General features: G+C 43.0%; 1 protein-coding gene across 1 annotated transcript; it reads left to right on the forward strand.

The window, feature by feature from the left end:
* The first annotated feature begins 3,245 nt into the window (after nucleotides 1–3,245).
* On the forward strand, nucleotides 3,246–17,041 carry LOC149262691 (uncharacterized). The gene is made up of 2 exons (XM_089381417.1): nucleotides 3,246–3,521; nucleotides 16,388–17,041. The coding sequence occupies exons 1-2, from the start codon at nucleotides 3,246–3,248 to the stop codon at nucleotides 17,039–17,041; spliced, it is 930 nt and encodes a 309-aa protein (XP_089237543.1).
* The last annotated feature ends 2,951 nt before the right edge of the window (nucleotides 17,042–19,992 follow it).

Raw genomic sequence — 19,992 nt, forward strand, 5'->3', positions numbered from 1 at the left:
ACGATGAAAAGAGACTAACTTCGAAGATCAATGAGGGAATGGTGATGATTATTCCGTTTAAAATAAATTTTAATGACGCTTAGACACAACCTACTTTTTCAATTTTAAAGAGTCGAGAAAAAGCAAAAGATGACTCTAGTCTCCTTCGATGTTTTAACGAGCCCGAAGTGACAAATGCTCGGATGGACTTTTTCCGTTATAGAGTCTGAAAAAGGCCAAAAGGAACTGCTCTGGAGTTCTAGGTAGAGGGTGTGCCAAACTTTTCGCAAAACCGCAGAATACTTTTTAAGGTACGGGCGGTCAATCTTCCTGAATGTTGTGTTCAGTGCATTGCGATCAGTAGGGCGGCCGACACGGCTTCCTAAGGATAAAGGTTTTATGCCTATAGGGGTCTCCCAATATATACTCGACGGTACGTGGGAGCACAATCCGTACTGGCGCTATCGTCCCTCAGGAGGAATCACCCACCATCAGCGAGATTGACAGTCACCAGGCTTTACGACGCCGGAACACGTCTCTAGCCTAGACCTCTATGTTGTGCGTTAAGTTACAAAGCGTTGTTAAGTTCATTCAATTTATTTTAGGTTGATATTTCTTAGAAGTTTGCCTTTTTGGATCACCACGAGATGTATGATACAATTCCTAAATGCAGTCTAAAGATGATAAGCAAGCTTTTATATCTTTTCAACAATGAAAATCCTAGCTACAAAGGGAAAAGAAAGACACCATCTTTTCTCAAAGAGCAATCAGCACACTCTAAATGCACTTTTCCTAAATCAAGCATGCAAACTATCAAGATGCAAATGCACAATGCAGGTGTTTGTTTTCCGCTCTCTTAATATTGATGCCTAAAAAGAAAGCTTTTTGTACAACTTTGAATTTGCTTTTAAATGACAAATACAAACAAGTTTACTTTTTCGAAATCAGAAAGGGTAGAAGAGATTACAACACTTAACGATTTTCGAAATGAATACTTGCTTTGACACTCAAAAAGAGACAAAATCAAACCAAAAGCGAAAATGAATGTATAACCAACTGTAAACAGCCAATGAACTCTCTCCTAAGATCACAATCAACAGATCTGAATCAAGGGCTACAGGATGACTATTTCACTCTTGCAAAGGAAAACTGCAAATGACGCCACAAACACATAAAAACACTCACAGTCTTTTTGTACAAAAGGAGGCGGAATTTAAGCAGAGAAAAGGAGTTATCAGACAGGTACCTATGCTGGTTACAGGCTGCAAAAAACAGAGATCAAAACAAGGAAAAACAGAGCAGAGAACCCCAACTGCACAAGGCCTAACTGGATCAACGCACCCTCAACACAGAGGTTTTGACATTCAGTGCAGGTAGCCTTCACGGGACCTGCGTTGAAATGCAGAACCTCTTCATAGAGTCTGTGCTGAAGGAGAAACGAGAGTTCCTCACTGGGTTCTGGGTCACAGTTTGCTATTTAATCTACAGTTTCAGGCCAAATAAAAGCAACAAGCAAGGTACAATCAAAGGGATGCTTTGAGGAAGGGCTAAGATCTATCACAAAGGATCATAAAATCATGTGTGAGTCCATTGTTCAGATCATAGACAAATCCAGTGATTGGATCAAAGCAGCAGCTGTCTACTTTGCATCTGAGAATAGCAGATGCAGTTCGATTGTTGCTGTTGAGTCTATGAAACAAACAATGATGGAAACACAAATAAAATGACTAAGCAGATCTCCCCAGCGGAGTCGCCAATTTGTTGTGGGGAAAAATGCTTATGCAGGATGATCCTATCCACCTAAGGTGTGACAGTGCCTTAGCAACAAACAGAGACAGCTATTCTAGTATTCTTCCTTTATGAATTAAGAATGAAGAGAGATGGATAGACTAACCGGTGTCTTTCGTTTGTCCCTCGATCCGGTTCCTCTTCTCTTTGGGAGTTCCTAGCTACTTGCCTTCTCGCTCGCCCAGCTTCAAGAGGTTTCTGCAAGATCACAAGAAGAGAACACTACACAAAGACATAGATTCATATTCATAACTAGTTCAGGATTAGAAATAAACTAAATACACTAATGCAATCATACATCAAAGACACATCAGCATATAGGAGAAACCAAGATAGCTTTATTGATGAATAACAAGGTTCAGGAAGAGATACAACCCAGAGGGCTCCAATCCAGCATCTCCTTCCCAGCAAATGAAATTCCTATCTTCACCTTCCCTCAAAGCATTAAGCACCCAATGATTCCAATCTCAAACAAACAGCAATTCTTTGCAATAACAAAATTCCAGCCTCTAGATCTCATGGAGGAGAGATCCATATATAGATGTTTGGAGAGAGGATGAGTCAGCTTGAGATCTGACTAGTGTCCTCTCCCTCTGTTAGTTCTTGCTTCCACTTGGAGGTTCTTGCTTCCACTTGGAGATTGAGAACCTCTTACTCATCACTAGTCGAATTCACTGAGGCAAGTGTCATTGAGGAAGATTTTGGAAGCTTCCAGGGTCTTGACACCTTGTTGAATGAACTTGCCATTTGGCAATTCTCACTCAGCGCACCCTGGTAGTGCTTCTAGCTACGTTGCAGTGCAGGTAGCCAGTGCAGACTTTGCATTTCAGCGCAGACAGCTAGTGGAGCCTCTGAATTGATCCTGAATTGACTTGTTTTTGAGCAGTTTCTGGTGGAGAACTTCTGTGAATTGTTGTGGTTTGTTAGCCTTGTTCCTCTAGGGGTAGGAACAACATGTTTAGGGACTTTGGATCCCTTAGATTATGGACATTTCATGCTTATAGCTGTAAGGCACAAAAATGTCTATAACATCAAAGCCCTCCCCCTCATCCAATACTTCGCCGCCAGGGCAAACAGGGTCTTTAGTCTTTGGATCGATCCATGCAGAGGCGGATAAAAGTGAGATGTCGAAGTAGCATAAGCTCAATGCACCTGCCAGTCAGTCAGACAAGAGCAGTGAAACACCAGAAGGAAAAGACAAGCCAGAGGATACGACCAAGGTTACCTCGAAAACCTGCAAACCAATAGCAGCTGAAAGACCCAAGATAGAACTGCCCAGTCAGAAGATCAATGAACGAATCCAATATATGACGGATCATTCACTCATCGGGAAAATTATAGGATTCTGGCTGACAGAAAAAGCCTTGTATGGCTGGATCGCTGCTAAATGGAAACCCAAGGGCCATATAACATTGCAGCTAGGACCGAAGGGGTTCTTTACTTTGATATTCTTGTGCCTAGAAGACATGTTCAGAATCATGGATGAGGGGCCATACTTTTTCAACTCAGTAGGATTGTATCTAAGGGATTGGGTAGCAAGATTTAACCCAGATAAGGAAGACCTCACCTGGGCTCCAGTGTGGATCAGAATGTATTCACTTCCAGAGGAATACCGGGATGAAGGGTTGCTCAAAGACATTGGAAATGGACTGGGGGAATACGTAAAAGCATCGGAAGAGATGAAGCTTCGAAGATACACATCCTATGCCTGCATCTGTGTCTTCATGCGCGTGGACAAAGCCCTACCGGACTTGGTAAGTCTCTCTCATGATGATTATGAATGGATTCAACCCTTGGATTATGAACATGTACCTTTTCGCTGCCGCAAATGTCATGTTCACGGGCATCTCTTTAGGGATTGTCCGCTAAATGCCAAATCCACTGCCTCTGATCCCTCTGAACTGCCGGCCCAAGATGGCTTTACCAAGGTCCCTAGCCGCAAACGAGCGCACAAAAAACCTTCCACCGGGAAAAAACCCCAGCAAGATACTGCTTCTATCCCTTCTACGAGTAATAGCTTTGAAATTCTAGCACAAGCCTTAGAAGAACAACCCTTGAACTCAAAGCAAAGCTCCATGCCCATCTCCTCCTCTGCATTCCATCCCCCCTGGTTCTTCCCATGCATCACTTACCCCAGGGATGACAATGCAACCCCCAAAGAGAGCCAAAAGGGACTTGATGGGAAAGTAAAGTATATGGAAGTTGAGGGCACTCCATCTAAATCAAGCGGAACTCCCATAGCAGACCCGAAAAACCCTGAAGGGACATCCAAAGCCATGGAGACGGATGAACCACAAAATCAATCCTGGCAACTAGTGCTTATCTCAGAGGAAAGTAGTCAAGTGCAGCATATGGATGAAGAACCGGAAAGCATAGATCTAAAAGGGCTAGACATTTTCAGACTGGAGCAAGCTTGTAGAAAGAAGGAGTATGAAAAAATCCAAGAGCATCAGCTCAGTACTCTAGAAACTATATTATCCAGAGCATATCAGCAACAGCAATTGGGTATACAACCAGGAAGTCAATGGGATGGCAACCTCCTTCCAAAGGACTCCAAAAAGAGGGGAAGAAAGACAGATCTCCAGAGAAATATAGCAGTAGGGAAAATCCTGGTCGACTTAGGAAGATATGCTAAACTGACAAAGTACTATAGGCCCACTCCACACAGTGAAAAATGAAGCTCACATCATGGAATGTAAGAGGGCTCAATAGCCCTGGGAAACTCAGAATGATTAAAAATATGATAAGGCAGGAACAGCCCCAGATATTCTTCCTGCGGGAAACAAAGTGCAACAGTAACACCCTGGGAAGCATCCTTTCAAAAGCTTGGCCAGGATGTCACTCAGTGGCAGTGGATGCATCAGGTGCATCTGGAGGCTTAGCAATTTCATGGAACACGCAAGCAATATTGCTGTCAAATTTCCACGCATCCCACAACATCATCCAGGCAATGTTTCATATAATTGGAACCAACATACATGGTCACCTGACCAATGTCTACTTTCCGCAGGATGCTCCCAATAAAATTTCTCTTTTAGACACCATAGCAACTCTCAACTCCAACAGAGCGCACTCTCTCTGGCTCATAGGTGGAGATTTTAATATGATCACCAAGTTAGAGGAAAAGAAGGGAGGTCGGGCCAAGATGGATCAGGAAACGGACCACTTCAAAGATTTTATCCACAACAACATGCTTATCGACATGCAAACCTCCAATGGCATTCACACTTGGAGCAATCGTAGGGATGGGAAGCATCAAATTGCTTCGAAATTTACAGATTCCTCATCTCGGATAGCGCAATACATCTCAAAGGCGACCTCTCAGCATCCATCCTCCCATACTCCGGCTCTGATCATTGGCCTATAGCGCTCCAATGGCAGCGACCAGGCAACTCCACCAGACGTCCTTTCATATTTGAGTCATGTTGGTTATCTCATCCCGCTTTCAAAGACTTCATCAGACTTACTTGGAACAACTTTTCGGTGCCAGAAGGATCAAAAATGTTCCAATTCCAACAGAAACTCAAGTATCTGAAAGCCCAAATCAAAAGATGGAATAAGGAGACTTTTGGAAATATCTTTCAGGCCCAACAAAACCTCAACAAGGAAATGAGGGATCTCCAGCAACAGATAATAATAGATGGATACAAGGATGGAACTCTGGAACGGGAGAAGCACATACATAATCAAATGGAGGAGAGAAACAAGCAGGAAGAAATTCTCTGGAAGCAAAATTCCAGAACTAGATGGTTGAAAGAAGGCGAGAGAAACACCAAATTCTTCCACATAACCATTATTCAAAGAAGAATGCACAATACTATCTCCTTTATCCAAAAGCAAGGGGGGGAAGAGTGGAGGACCATGCAGAGATTGAACAGGAATTTATCAATCACTTTCAGGAAGTCCTACAAGAACCTGAAATTGACAGAAGGAACGCCATAGAAAAGATCACTCAACATGTACCAAAAGTCATCACAGAAGAACACAACCAACTCCTTCTCCAACCTGTAATGCCCGAGGAGGTGGACTTAGCCATGAAGCAGCTCAAGGAAGGCAAAGCACCGGGTCCGGACGGCTTCTCCACCACCTTCTTCCACTCATTCTGGGAGCTCATAAAAGGGGAATTATGGCAAGTGGTGGAGGAATCTCGATCTCTTCACTGGCTGCTGCCATCGCTCAATTCAACTTTTATTGCTCTCATCCCCAAAGAAGATAGCACTATCACTCCGAACAAATTTCGCCCAATTTCACTTTGTAATGTCATCTACAAGGTCATCTATAAAGTCATTGCAAACAGGTTGAAGCCGTTGTTACCCCTGCTCATATCACCGAAACAATCAGGGTACGTTGAAGGTTGACAAATCTTGGATGGCATTATCCTCGCTCATGAAATCATACACTCGCTCATTATCTCCAAATAGGCAGGTATGATTCTCAAGATTGACCTCTCCAAAGCCTTTGATAAATTAATTTGGACTTACATTCAAAAAATGTTACATGCTTTTGGTTTTTCACCAATGTGGGTTCGCTGGGCTCAAAGTTTAATCTCCTCTACCTTTTTTTCCCTCCTCATTAATGGCATCCCCTCTCGACCATTCAGCCCCTCCAGAGGTATCCAGACAAGGGGACCCTCTATCTCCTTTTCTTTTTGTTCTGATGGCAGAAGGGCTTGGGAGACTCATCAAGAATGCCCTTCACACCTAGCTTCTTAAAGGAATATCCATTCACAATACCCCTGCTACCACCCATCTACAATTTGTGGATGACAACATGCTTTTCGAATACCCATCTGTTCAAGAAGCTACCATCTTCAAAGCCCTTCTGAGGAACTTCTCAGATGCCTCAGGCACAAGCATAAACAAAGCCAAATCACAAATCTTTGTCTTTCACACGCCTCCCATCATCCAACGTGCCATTGCCTGCATTCTTGGTTTCTCCATAGCCTCCCTGCCCTCCAATTACCTAGGTGCCCCTCTCATTGACTCTACCATTAAACATGCCTCCTGGCGCAGGCTGTTAGAGAAGCTTGAATCCTGTCTCTCCTCGTGGACCTATAGAGCTCTAAACATGGCCAGCAGATTAGTACTTATCAAAGTGGTGCTTCAGGAAATGCCCCTCTAGATTCTCTTCTCAATCCTGGGAGCGCCTAAATGGGCTCTTAAAAGGATCAGAGATCTTCAGCGCAACTTTCTGTGGGGAACACATGGAACAAATCATAAATGGGCCCTTGTTAAATGGACTACAGCTTGCAAACCCAAGGAAAAAGTAGGCTTAGGTCTGAGAGACCCTAATCACAGCAATGAAATCATGGATGCGAGAATTTGGTGGCAATGGCTAACTACACCAAACAAGCCCTGGGGGCTATCTGGACAGCTAAATACGCCAACCACAGACCAGTGGAGGAGCTAATTAGATTCAACCCTATTGAGAAAGGCTCGTTGATGTGGAATGTTGTCAGTCAACACTTCTCGTTGATCCAACAACACAGTTTTTGGGAGATTAGAAGTGGTAATACAACTCGTTTCTGGAAGGACGCATGGAATCAGCTTCCCAGGCTTGACAGCATTCTTAATCTTCCACCCAGCTGTGATTTGGAGGAACAACAAAAGGAAACGGTCAAACAACAATGCTCACAAGAGATTAACCAAGACAATGGAAGCACCCTGACAGACTGATAAGAAATATCGACAACTAGACAAGAGAAAACCTGGAAAGAGAGCTCCAAAAACGAAGAATCAAATATACTGAAGGTAAAGATTTATTGAGATGGGGATATACCCTAAGAGGATCCTTCACCACGAAAGAAGCTTACAAAATCAAATGCCAAGATGATGCGCCTCAGGATCCCATCTGGGGAAGGGTATGGACTCCGAGCATTTGGCCCAAAGTCTCAATATTTCTGTGGCTCACTGGGCATCGTAAAATGCTAACTTGGGACAATTTAAGAAAAAGGAACATACATGGGCCCTCCATATGCCCCAACTGTCAATCTCAAGAGGAAACGTTACAACATCTCCTGGACTCCTGTTCTCTGGCTAATCAACTGTGGGAGAAAACCAGTTTCCGTTGTCAAAGAAATTGCCGAACATATGAGGACATCATCAACTCCATACGCCTCTGGCACCAAAGTCCCTATGTTATAGACAATTTTGTGCCTTGCAGCATCAGTCATGAATTGTCAATAATCCAAGGGATCCAAAGTCCCTAAACATGATGTTTCTACCCCTAGAGGAACAAGGTCAGCAAACCAACAGCTCTCAGATCAGTTCTCCACCTGAAAACACTCAAAAACAAGCAATCCTGAAATCAAAGCAGGTGCTCCACTAGGCTTCTGCGCTGAAACTCAGCTCCTCCATGGTGTACCTGCGTTGCAAAGCAGGTAGAACAAAGGCCACCTGCGCTGAGCGAGATGGGACAAGTGGCACACTGAGTCATTGCTCTGGAATCTTCCAAAAATGACACTTGGATCAGGGATTTCGCCTTGTGATGAGTCAGAGGCTCTGTTTCTCCAAGTGGAAGCAAGGTTCTCCAAGTGGACTCAAGAACTGAATATCAACTGAAGAGAGAGAGGACACAAGGCAGCTACACATCAGTTGCAAGCTGACTCATCCTTTCTCAATTCATCTATATATTGAGCTCTCTCCTATGAGCTCAGGGGGCTGGAATTTTGTGCAAAGTAATGATATGCTATTGGTTTCACTATAAAACTATTGGGTGATTGCTTGAAGGAGGTGAAGAGGAGAAATTCTTTCTGCTGGGAGGTGTTGCTGGATTGGGGCCTTCAATGGTTGTAACACTCTCAGAACTTTACTTCTTCCATTAATAAAAGCTATTGAGGTTCTTCTATATGCACTTGTTTCAATGATGTATTGCGATAATTGTATATTTGATTTATGCTAATCCTTGAATCAGTTATGATTGCATGCTTCTTGTAGTTTCCTTCTTTGTTATTTTGCAGGATCTCATTGTAGCTGGGCCAGCAAAAGAGCAAGGAGCTGGGAGCAAGCAGCAAAGAGAAGAGTTTGGATTCGACATTAAGCGCAAGGAAACGGTTAGTGCATTTCTTCATTCTCTCTTGCTTTCATAAAGAAGTAAACCTTAAGTAGTTTTGTTTACAGTTGTTGCTGAGGTACTATCACCCTTAGAGTGGGATAGGGTCATCCGAATCGGATACTTTTCCCTACAACAAAACTGGCGACTCCGCTGGGGATTGTATCTATTTGATTGTTTGTAGTATTTTGCTATTCATTTCCTGAACAAAAGAGTACCAAATCGAAAAGCTTTTGACTATATCAAAAGCGAAGTAGAGGGCAGCTACTCTAGCTCATTTCTGAGCATGTTCATGATTTGAAGAGCTGATCTACAAGGATCCTTGTAAGCTCTTAGTGATAGCTTTTCATCTTCCTTGTCATCCCTTAGTGTGTGCTTGACTGATAGCTTCTGATTTGAGCAAAAACTGTGAATTTTTGAGAAAATTGTGACCCGGAAACTGAGAAAACGCAACTTTAGTTTTCCAAAGCAGGTAGTACACAGGCTACCTGCTTTGCAACGCAGGTCCCGAAGGGGCTACCTGCGATGAGAGCCAGACTGGCTGTGCAGCACCTGCGTTGGCCCAATTTTGCCTTATGCATTTGGGGTTTCCTCCCTTTTTCTTGTCTGTTTTCACTATAGATTTTGCAGCCAGTTACCAGTCTTGTACCTATTCTGAAACCAACCTTACTTGCCATCATTCCACCTCTGTTATATAACGAAATTGTACTTGTTCTTTTGTATTTCTTACATCATTTACAATTTCCCATAACGAAAGTGAACTAGTCTTGCTTTGGCCTCTTAGATCTGAACCTGTGTTAGGCATTTTGCTGGTCTAAAGAGTTAGCTTGTTTGTTGTCCATAGCTGATTAGTCTTTTTTTACTTTCGTCATTATGGTTTGATTTCATGTATTTCCAGGGATTAAACAAGTAAATCTTAAGGTGTCTTTTGATTTTGGACAAGCTTGTTTGTTTTCGCTTTAAATCGAAATCAAAGTTATATAACAACTTTCTTTTTGTAATACATCAACATTAAGAAAGGGAAAAGAAAATACATGCATTGTGCATTTTGCATTTGACTGTTTGCATGCTGATTTAGGAAATTTTGCATTAGTGTGTGCTCTATGATCTGTGTGAAAAGATTTGCCTTTCTTCTCCTCAGTAGTTAAGATTTTCAAAGTTGAAAGATTGAAAAGTTTGCTTCTCATCTTAGACTGCATTCAGGAATTTGTTACATACATCTCGTGGTGATCCTTAAAGGAAAACTGCTAAACAAGATCAACATTAAAATAAATTCAATTTACATAACAATGCTTTGTAACATAACGCAAACATATAGAGGTCTAGGTAGAGACGTGTTCCGGCGTCGTTAAACGTAGTGACTGTCGATCTCTACGAAGGTGGGTGATTCCTCCTGAGAGTCGGTGGCACTAATACGGACTTGTGCTCCCACGTACCGTCGCGTATATATTGGGAGACCCCTATAGGAACAAAGCCTTTATCCATAGGAAGCCGTGTCGGCCGCCCTACTGATCGCGATGCAGTGAACACAGCATTCACGAAGATCGACCACCCGTACCGTAAAACGTATTATGTGGTTTCGCGAAAAGTTTGGCACACCCTCTGCCTAGAACTCCAGAGCAGTTTCTTTTGGCCTTTTTCAAACTCTATAACTGAAAAAGTCCAACCGAGCATTTGTCACTTCGGGCTCGTTAATACATCGAAGGAGACTAGAGTCATCTTTAGCTTTTTCTCGACTCTTAAAACATGAAAAAGCAAATTTGTGTCTAAAAGCGTCGTTAATAAAATTTATTTTAAACGGAACATAATCACCTGTTATTCCCACGTTGATCTTTAAGTTGAAAAGTATGGAGTCCACCAACCAAGGAAGTCACCTTGGCGGAAATCCCAGTCCCGTCTCCTCTTGGGGAGATGTTGGTGCGCCCCATATGGCCACATTGTCACTTCCAGGATTGACAATTGGCCTACCTGTATGGCTCTTTTCAACTAATGTAGTTCAGACCACCACAAATCCTGAGCAGTCGAATCAACAGTCAGACCAGTCTAGAGCTGCCCACCAGCCTTCCACTTCTTACAATTCTTCCTCTGATCCTTCATCTTCACAAGGTAGAGCCGGAAGAAGTCAGCCTCCCATGGAGAAGAAGGAAAAGAAGAAGAGAGAAAAGAAGCAGAAGGGGCCTATGGCGAAGGTGACTGGGGGCAAGCAAAAGACATCTGACAAAAATCCACACACTGCACCGACCGGGCCTAAATCGCCATGTGTCATTTGCAAAGGGACCCACTTCCATCGTGATTGTCCTTGTATTCCCCGGATACTAAGGGACTGGTCCCCCAGGTTGCACAATCCGGTAGCATCAACCTCTGGTAGTCATGTTGATTGCAGTCCGTCAACTAGCGAGAGTGAAGGACGAAAAGGGAGACCAAGATCACCCTGCATGATGTGTGAAGGCGATCACGCCATCCACCGTTGTCCATTCTTAGATGAGGCAAAGAGAGTTTTGGAAGATCGTCCGGTTTCACCGTTACGACTTCCTCCTGGATACCAAAAACTCGCGCCAAGTCCCTCGATAGTTGAAAATCCAGCTGGCCCGATCAAGTGGTCAGCTGAAGTGTCAGTCATTGAGAATGAACCAACTGAATCTAGACCAGACGAAAGTCTAAAGGTCGATACGGCAGTTGACCCGGTTCTTCCTTCGGAGGTTTCATCCTCAAATGACACCGTCGTTGAAGATTCATCTTCAAATGACACCCTCACTGAAGAGAGTAAGGATGACACCATCCAGATTCTTTTCATCAACACAGACTCTGATGAGCATCAGGGCAATGCGCCCATTCCTTTATCGCAGGAAGGAACATCGTCAGGGTCGTATCCGGCCGTGTATTCGGTCCCACCACCAAGCAACTTGGTTGTATCCTTTGATTGGAATCAACTAGGCAGACCCCGGTTACCAGCCAGTATCCCATTCAGAATCATCATCCAAATCTACAGAATGGTGATGGCTGGAACTATCATTGATGAAGGGGCATCTGTGAGTATCCTTTCCTCTATTGCTTGGAAAGCACTGGGTTCCCCAGTGCTCTTACCTGAGATGAGAAATCTATCAGGTTTTGATAAAGGAACCAGTCGCCCGTTAGGGATTCTCCCCAATGTTCCCATTACATTGAGGGGGAAGACAGTTCATATGAACGTCATGGTCGTCCAGGGACCCTTGGTTTATAACTTACTCCTTGGACGAGACTATATATATTGCATGGAGGCGATAGTGTCCTCACTCTTCAGAGTTATGTGTTTTCCGCACGAAGGAAGGATGGTCAAGCTCGTAGACCAACTTTCATTTCCAGGATCACGCATCGCAAATAGTCAAATACCATCCCTTAACGGTTTATTCGCTCAAGGAATGCCTCCACCCCCGGTTCTACTTCCCGATGAATGCGAGTGATTCGGAAGAAAGAACTGGGACCCAGGGGGCATGCACCCTGGCCTGCCTTGGGCAGAGGAAACCTCGGGTATAAAGTTAATTTCCACAGAAGAATATGACTAGTCCGTACCCCGTCCGGCATGGAAGGGAGGGTTGTTCTAGAATAAGATTCTTTTGTCAAAGTTATGAGAGTGGGATAATCTGTTTCTCGCTCCCCTTGTCTAGATAATCAGGATACCGAGGAAGGGGACCATTTGCGGTAGCAAGTAGTAACCATCTTTGAAGACAAGCCTCACCCATTAAAACATATGTTTTGAAGGATAAGTAGGGGCAGCCTCCAAAGAAAGAGATTCTATTGCTGCAACAAGTGGTCGCCATCTTTAGTAACCTAATGGTAGACATCGCCGGGAAAAAGAGTTTAGTTTGCGGCAGCAAACAAAACCATTTTTCGGATAATAAGTAAGAGGCAAACCTCCCTCCGTAACACCAATGTTTTATCTGTGGTGTCCTTCTCTTGCGATCTTGCGAAAATATAAAAGTGAACTGACGAGAAGACAAGTACCGTCGGCACCGAAAAATAACGAGAAGACAAGTATCGTTAAAAATATAGCAAGACGACAAGTAGCTGTGAACATCCAAAGAAAAACAAAGGTGAGACAGAAGAGGGGTAGCCTTGAAATTATGCTTTATACCTGGGGGCATGCAAACCTTTTGGAGTGCAAGCACGGGACGACTATTTATTTTTTAAATTTTTAGGTCCTCCCTTTAAACCTGTAGGTCTAACCCTTTAAACTCGTAGGATTAGCCGTTTCCAGCTTGCATAAAGAAAGGATGAGGGGCAAAAGTTAAAACTTGCCAAATAGGAGCATAGCTTCGTGAGATAAAGCTCCTTAAAAAATAGCTATCTCACATGAGGCGTTTCTTGTATTATGACTGGTATAATCGAGCAGTTTTAGCACACAGTTCATGCTCGTTAAAAAATAAACGCAAGATCCGAGCAGTTTTAGCACATAGTTCATGCTCGTTAAAAAATAAACATAAGTTGTGAGCAATCTTCCCCTAGAGTTCAAGCTCACCCAGAAAAAATGAACCGGTAAATAACCTTGGTAAATATAACCTTTGACAGCCATATTAAAGCCCTTGGTCGTGTTCTTGCAGTCTCACCTCCATCCGTTCATTTGGCCAATCGTTCATCTCCATATGTTTGTTTACCCATTTTGAGGAACAGCTGCGAAGAGTGATTTCACTTAGCCATCCTTGTGACACTGCCGTGATTGGAAAATTCCAACATGTACCTGGAATCTGCTGCTATCCCTGTTTATCACTCGTTCCTCAAAAGACGAGTCTTCTTTGAGCTCTTTTCTCCTGACTCGTAAAATATGAAAAGTTTGCCGAGTTTTGGCCTTCCAGCTCGTTAAACGACCGGAAGAGCTATCCCTCCTCTAGATTTTAATCTTTTTGGACCTGAGGGATTATTGCACAAAAAGATCGAGCGCTTGTTTTGTTCAGCTCGTTAAAAGTACCGAAACTCATCCCTTCTGTATTGTTTTATACTTTTTCGGACTTAAGGGATTAGATGACGAAAAAGGAATTCTGGAGTTGACTTTATGTACCTTTTCAGACTCTCTAAAAATGAAAAGGACCGAGTTATCCTTGTCGTTAGACTCGTTAAATTCATTAAATAGCGACAAACTTGTCTTTAGACGAGAACGAGTTTCCCTATCGCTAGGCTCGTTAAAACATAGCAATGGGCTTGCCCGATGGGCAGGTTATAGAACAAGCATATGTTATCCTCCTCAAGCTTGACAAAAATAAAGAGGTACTGGTCAGCAATGACTGGGGAAAAATTGGGAGAACCTCACAGCTTTAATGGTAGCAAGTCGCTCTTGAACATGACACTTTGTCCTCCGTATCACATCGGGTTGGGTTGTTTCATTCACCGGTCTCATCACCATGGTCCTCGCCACACCATCCACATTTGGGGTAATGTTACCGATCCATCACATCAGTGTCGTTATATGTTCAAGAGATGTTGTTCTGCAAAGAGTCAACCGTGTCCCATCCACTGCCATACATTGTCCTTCATCCATTTCATGACCGCCACCCTGAATCATACATCATAGTTTGTTTTCACCTCATCACAATCACTAGCTCTGTTCCGTGTCAATGATGTGGGATTCATTAAGGCCCTCCTTTGATGGATCGCTCCTTGTCGACATCATCTCATTATCCAAGGAGTTGATCTAGGAACAACCCCTTCAGTACTTTGAAGCTTGCATGCCTCAATGGCAAGTTTCTCACTTCCGGTGGCAGGTATACATCAATGACCTTCGACCAGAGGATTTTGCATGGTGGTCGATGCCAAGTCCTTTATTCCCACCATGTGAATTGTACTGCTGTACCTTGAGGGTCATCATCCTTATCGGTGATTCCTCTCGCGCTTGTTAACGGTTTACATTATTGACCGGTAATCAAGCGATGTCTTTCCATGTTCGACTTCAAGAAATTCTCACATGGATCGACTTGTACATCGAGTGAAGATCGGAAGAGATTGAAGACCCCGGATCTAGTTTCGTCCATCCGGGCTGCGATATATATTCAGGATATAAAGACATTTGATGTGTACATCATTGCAGCAGATGATCATCCTTCTCAAAGGATGATAATTTCAGCAGAGAATTATCAGTCTACCATCAGACGATCGTCTGTTCTATGTACCAAAATGAATTTATAAAGTTGAGCATGGGAATGCCCGCCTCAGCTAGATCATGAAAAAGTATGAAAAATAATGTATTGTATTGTATCTTATTACAGGACACTTCTCAGCAGATTGAATGAACTTCGGATCCTCCTAATAAAGCATTTCACCCGATAAACGACCTCATACTTTAGGGGACATCTGTTATAGACAATTTTGTGCCTTGCAGCATCAGGCATGAATTGTCAATAATCCAAGGGATCCAAAGTCCCTAAACATGATGTTCCTACCCCTAGAGGAACAAGGTCAGCAAACCAACAGCTCTCAGATCAGTTCTCCACCTGAAAACACTCAAAAACAAGCAATCCTGAAATCAAAGCAGGTGCTCCACTAGGCTTCTGCGCTGAAACTCAGCTCCTCCATGGTGTACCTGCGTTGCAAAGCAAGTAGAACAAAGGCCACCTGCGCTGAGCGAGATGGGACAAGTGGCACACTGAGTCATTGCTCTGGAATCTTCCAAAAATGACACTTGGATCAGGGATTTCGCCTTGTGATGAGTCAGAGGCTCTGTTTCTCCAAGTGGAAGCAAGGTTCTCCAAGTGGACTCAAGAACTGAAGATCAACTGAAGAGAGAGAGGACACAAGGCAGCTACACATCAGTTGCAAGCTGACTCATCCTTTCTCAATTCATCTATATATTGAGCTCTCTCCTATGAGCTCAGGGGGCTGGAATTTTGTGCAAAGTAATGATATGCTGTTGGTTTCACTATAGAACTATTGGGTGATTGCTTGAAGGAGGTGAAGAGGAGAAATTCTTTCTGCTGGGAGGTGTTGCTGGATTGGGGCCTTCAATGGTTGTAACACTCTCAGAACTTTACTTCTTCCATTAATAAAAGCTATTGAGGTTCTTCTATATGCACTTGTTTCAATGATGTATTGTGATAATTGTATATTTGATTTATGCTAATCCTTGAATCAGTTATGATTGCATGCTTCTTGTAGTTTCCTTCTTTGTTATTTTGCAGGATCTCATTGTAGCTGGGCCAGCAAAAGAGCAAGGAGCTAGGAGCAAGCAGCAAAGAGAAGAGTTTGGATTCGACATTAAGCGCAAGGCAACGGTTAGTGCATTTCTTCATTCTCTCTTGCTTTCATAAAGAAGTAAACCTTAAGTAGTTTTGTTTACAGTTGTTGCTGAGGTACTATCACCCTTAGAGTGGGATAGGGTCATCCGAATCGGATACTTTTCCCTACAACACCCTACAAAAGCGCTATCCTTAACCATCTATGGAGAATCATTCCTGGCCTCCTTATATGGACTATTTGGAAAGAAAGGAACAAGCGTATTTTCAAAGACCAAAGCAGTCCTTCAGAAATCATCTGGGACAAGTTCTGCAAGAACCTGAAAGAGACTTTGTCGCTTAAAACTTGGCTCCCAGATGACTTTCCCATGCAGGCAAATGAGAAAACCATATGGGAAAATTGGAACCTCCAACTCCTGCAAGGAAGCCCAGATTGCAATCCCATAGGAAAAACAAATATCAGTAAGCATCTTTGGCTCCCCCCTCCAAGACACAGATTCAAGCTCAACTTTGATGGAGCTTCTAAGGGTAACCCAAGGAACGCAAGATTTGGCGGCATTTTCAGAGATCATAAGGGTTCTCCTCCCTTAATCTACTTCGGCAATATAGGATGGGACACAAATAACTCAGCTGAACTGGAGGGACTCTGGCAGGGATTACTCTTAGCCCAACACCATGGCTTCCAGCCTCTGGAGATTGAAGGAGACTCCCAAATCCTCATCAACATGGCCAAACAGCTGCTCAATGGAGCTCATGCGAATAAAATCTCCACTAGCTGGAGACTTGAGGCCAGACTGGAAGCCATAGAAAATATTCTCAACGCCAACAGAGCAATCATTTTCAACCATGTTAGGCAGGAAAGAAACAAGGTAGCGGATCTCCTTGCCAACCTGGGAGTAGAAAATAGGCACTCTCTTCTCACAGGGGCCCTAGATATAATACAGAATCATGAACAGGAACAGGAATGCAAAATTCTGGTCCAAAAGGATGCAGCCTCCCCAGATGCGGGTGCTTCATCAGATAGATAAGGTGACAGGACAGGGGTGCAGCAAAGCTGGACGACACCTGCCAGCCTAGCACCACCTGGTTACGGACGGGACGCGTTTACAATAGAGGCAGGGGAGATCATATGGTTTCACGCATTAGGAAGGTGGCATGCATAACATGAACACGGAACGGACCATCACCTCCGCATGCTTCAGGCCAAGTTGGGCTTCAGCTCCATTTAATGCAGGAGTAATGGCGGGGGATATCCGAGGGGAGGCGGTTGAAGTTAAATTCATGTATTGCAATAGACTCGTCTGGAAGCTCTATATGCATAGATGGTCTGACGAAGGTGGGATATGGGAGGCTGCTGGGTTTTGCTTGGTATCTGAGTCGCGCCCTCCGCCTGCTCCTAATTTGCTCCTCTTTCCACTCTCAGAGTACCTTGGCACTCTCTTTGTTCCTTATCCCATCATGGTGCGACAGCGTTTGATTAGTAGAAGGGGCGGCTCGAGGGGTGGAAGCTCTCGACAGCAGGTCAGGAGGCGAAGCACCTCGGGCTCTCCCTCTTCCTCAGCAGAAAATCCTCGCTATCCCAATACTAGAAACAGACGGGGTAGAGCAGGCCTTCGCTCAGCTCCCTTCCCTCTGCCCCAGCATCACTCCCCTCATACCACGCTCTTCCACTTCCACAGCACTCTCAATCAGCCTATTATCACCGCAATCATTTCCATCTCCTTCTCTGAGGAAGCGGTTCAGAGCACCCAGATGCCCTTCCTCATGAGCGATACGCTTAAAGCAGAACCCAATCAAAACAGTGCTCAGCAGAATGCAAACAAAGACAAGGAAATTTCGCATGGTGGACAGCCCAATCAGAAAGGGAAGGAGGTTGTGGGGGAAAGGCATGAGGATTCAGAGCCTCAGCTTGCCACGCCAGCCATGGAGAAGAGCAAGATGAAAGCGGAGGACACGCAGCTGGTTGAAGGAAGAAGAGAAGGCGAGCAAAAGGACAAGGGCCAATCTCAGCCAGACGACCACGATGATTGGAGCTGCCCGATAGTGGAGGAACCTGCCACGGAGGAGTTCATCACCCAAATTACCAATGCCAGGTGGCACTTCATCTAACTTTTGGTTCTTCTTCTTTTTTGTCCACGTAGGCGCACCCAGGAGGATGAATTGCTGGTTTTATGTTGTTTTCTTAGCACTTTCCAGAAAACTGTGGCACATGTTTAGTGATGTCTTCTTTTTTGTAATTCCCGCACTATCAGACTGGTTTCCCCTCTGTTGGGGCAGTCTTAGAACTAGTTATTCGGCAAGCTAAGATAGGTTGTTTTCCTTCACAGCCAGAACCACTCTGTAAATATCTTTTTTCTTCTCTTAATAGATTAAACTTACTTAGCAAAAAAAAAAATAGTGGGCTTCTATGGGGGAAAACCATAACAATATGGGGGCTACATAGACACAACAATAACAATAATGGGGATACACTAACAATAACAATAAGGGGGCTACACTAGTATTGTAGGGACCTAACACCAAATTGGTGAATAATTTGGAAAAGAGTATCGATAGAGTATGAGAGGTTGATGAGAGAATTATAACATGAGTAGTATGATCTGTTTGAAGACTTATATTGATTGAAAAATAGGTGGATCTAGTTTGAAATATTATGAAAAATGTCCACAAGCAATTGAAGAAGGAGGTTGGTGCATCCATTGAGGTTGGCACCTCAATCACGTTGAAGCCTACAACAAGTCGAAGCTTGTTCAACTCTAAGGTTGGTACCTCAATCAGGTTGTATCCTATAGTGAGTACCTCCTTGCACACTTTTGAGGTTGGTGTCTCAATCAGGTTGTAGCCTATAAAAAGTAGTTGCTTACATGCCTTGGGGGTGGGTTCCTCCAGTAGGTTGTTGCTTGCAAATCTATGTAATGTATTGAAGAAGAAGAAGAAGAAGAATTCATGGTTTTCTCCCATAAGGGTTTCCATTTAAAAATGTGTGTCATCTTTGTGATGGCTTCTTGATGCATTATCGATGTGATGATGGTTTCTGCATTATTTTATTTATTGATGTGTTGCAAATAGTTATGACACATTGCTGCATAATTGCTTAGTGATAAAGTTGTGAAATGATAAAATTGTTGCCACACTAATTCAACCCCCCCTCTAAGTGTGATGTTTGGTCTAACACATGCCACACTACAACTTTATGGAGGAATGAATATCAAATGTCAAATGTCAACACATCTATTTCTATCCTTTGGGGTTTCATTTACAAAATCTCCTTTTTGAAGAAGCTTATAAATTTCGCTCTAGTTTTTGTAATGCCTGCAATTTTATAGAATGTACCAGAAAATTGGCTTCAATTTGGATTGGTTGCATCCTCGTCTACAAAATATGTAGCCTTGATTTTATTTTTGGCCTTTTTTGGAACCATTTCCACAAATTTGAAACATTCATGAGGAAGATATGTAAAAAAAACAATTCTCAACAAAAGAAAAAATGTTATTAAAACTTAATAAAATAACATCATACCTTTATGCAGGCAAACTAGGAAGTAAACTCAGTAACCTTGCCAATAAAAAAATGTTCAAATGAAAATGTGGGAAATTGTTTAAATCAAGACTATGGATATTTCAATATTTTGTGATTTATTAATTATGAACGTTACTTAAAATCCTCCGTGGCAACAAATTTGTATCAAAATTCATTCAATTTTTGAAAACAATGTACTATGTACACCATAACCATTTATCAAATTGAAAACTTATTAGTGCTATTCTCCATTTAAAACACAATTAAACTTACTTAATGATATTGGGTATAGGACATCATGTATTTGAAAAAAAATGTTCGTAGTTGATCTGAAATGATCATGTGTCAAACTGATGTAGAATTGATTAGTGCCGTTAGTGAACTGAACGTTAACTGAAAGTGCTTTTATTGTGAGAACTGCTTGGAAAGGAATGAATTGACGATAGAATTAAAAGATAAG

This window comes from Pinus tabuliformis, chromosome 6, assembly GCF_031772625.1.
Source record: "Pinus tabuliformis cultivar Carrire ecotype Pingquan chromosome 6, CPIR1, whole genome shotgun sequence".
Classification (NCBI taxonomy): domain Eukaryota; kingdom Viridiplantae; phylum Streptophyta; class Pinopsida; order Pinales; family Pinaceae; genus Pinus; species Pinus tabuliformis.

Bases quoted from the DNA above. Each gene is read 5' to 3' on its own strand.
- LOC149262691 (XM_089381417.1), top strand. From the start codon at position 3,246: ATGGATGAGGGGCCATACTTTTTCAACTCAGTAGGATTGTATCTAAGG. The intron at 3,522-16,387 runs GTAAGTCTCTCT...TTTCCCATGCAG, and splicing joins ACAAAGCCCTACCGGACTTG to GCAAATGAGAAAACCATATG.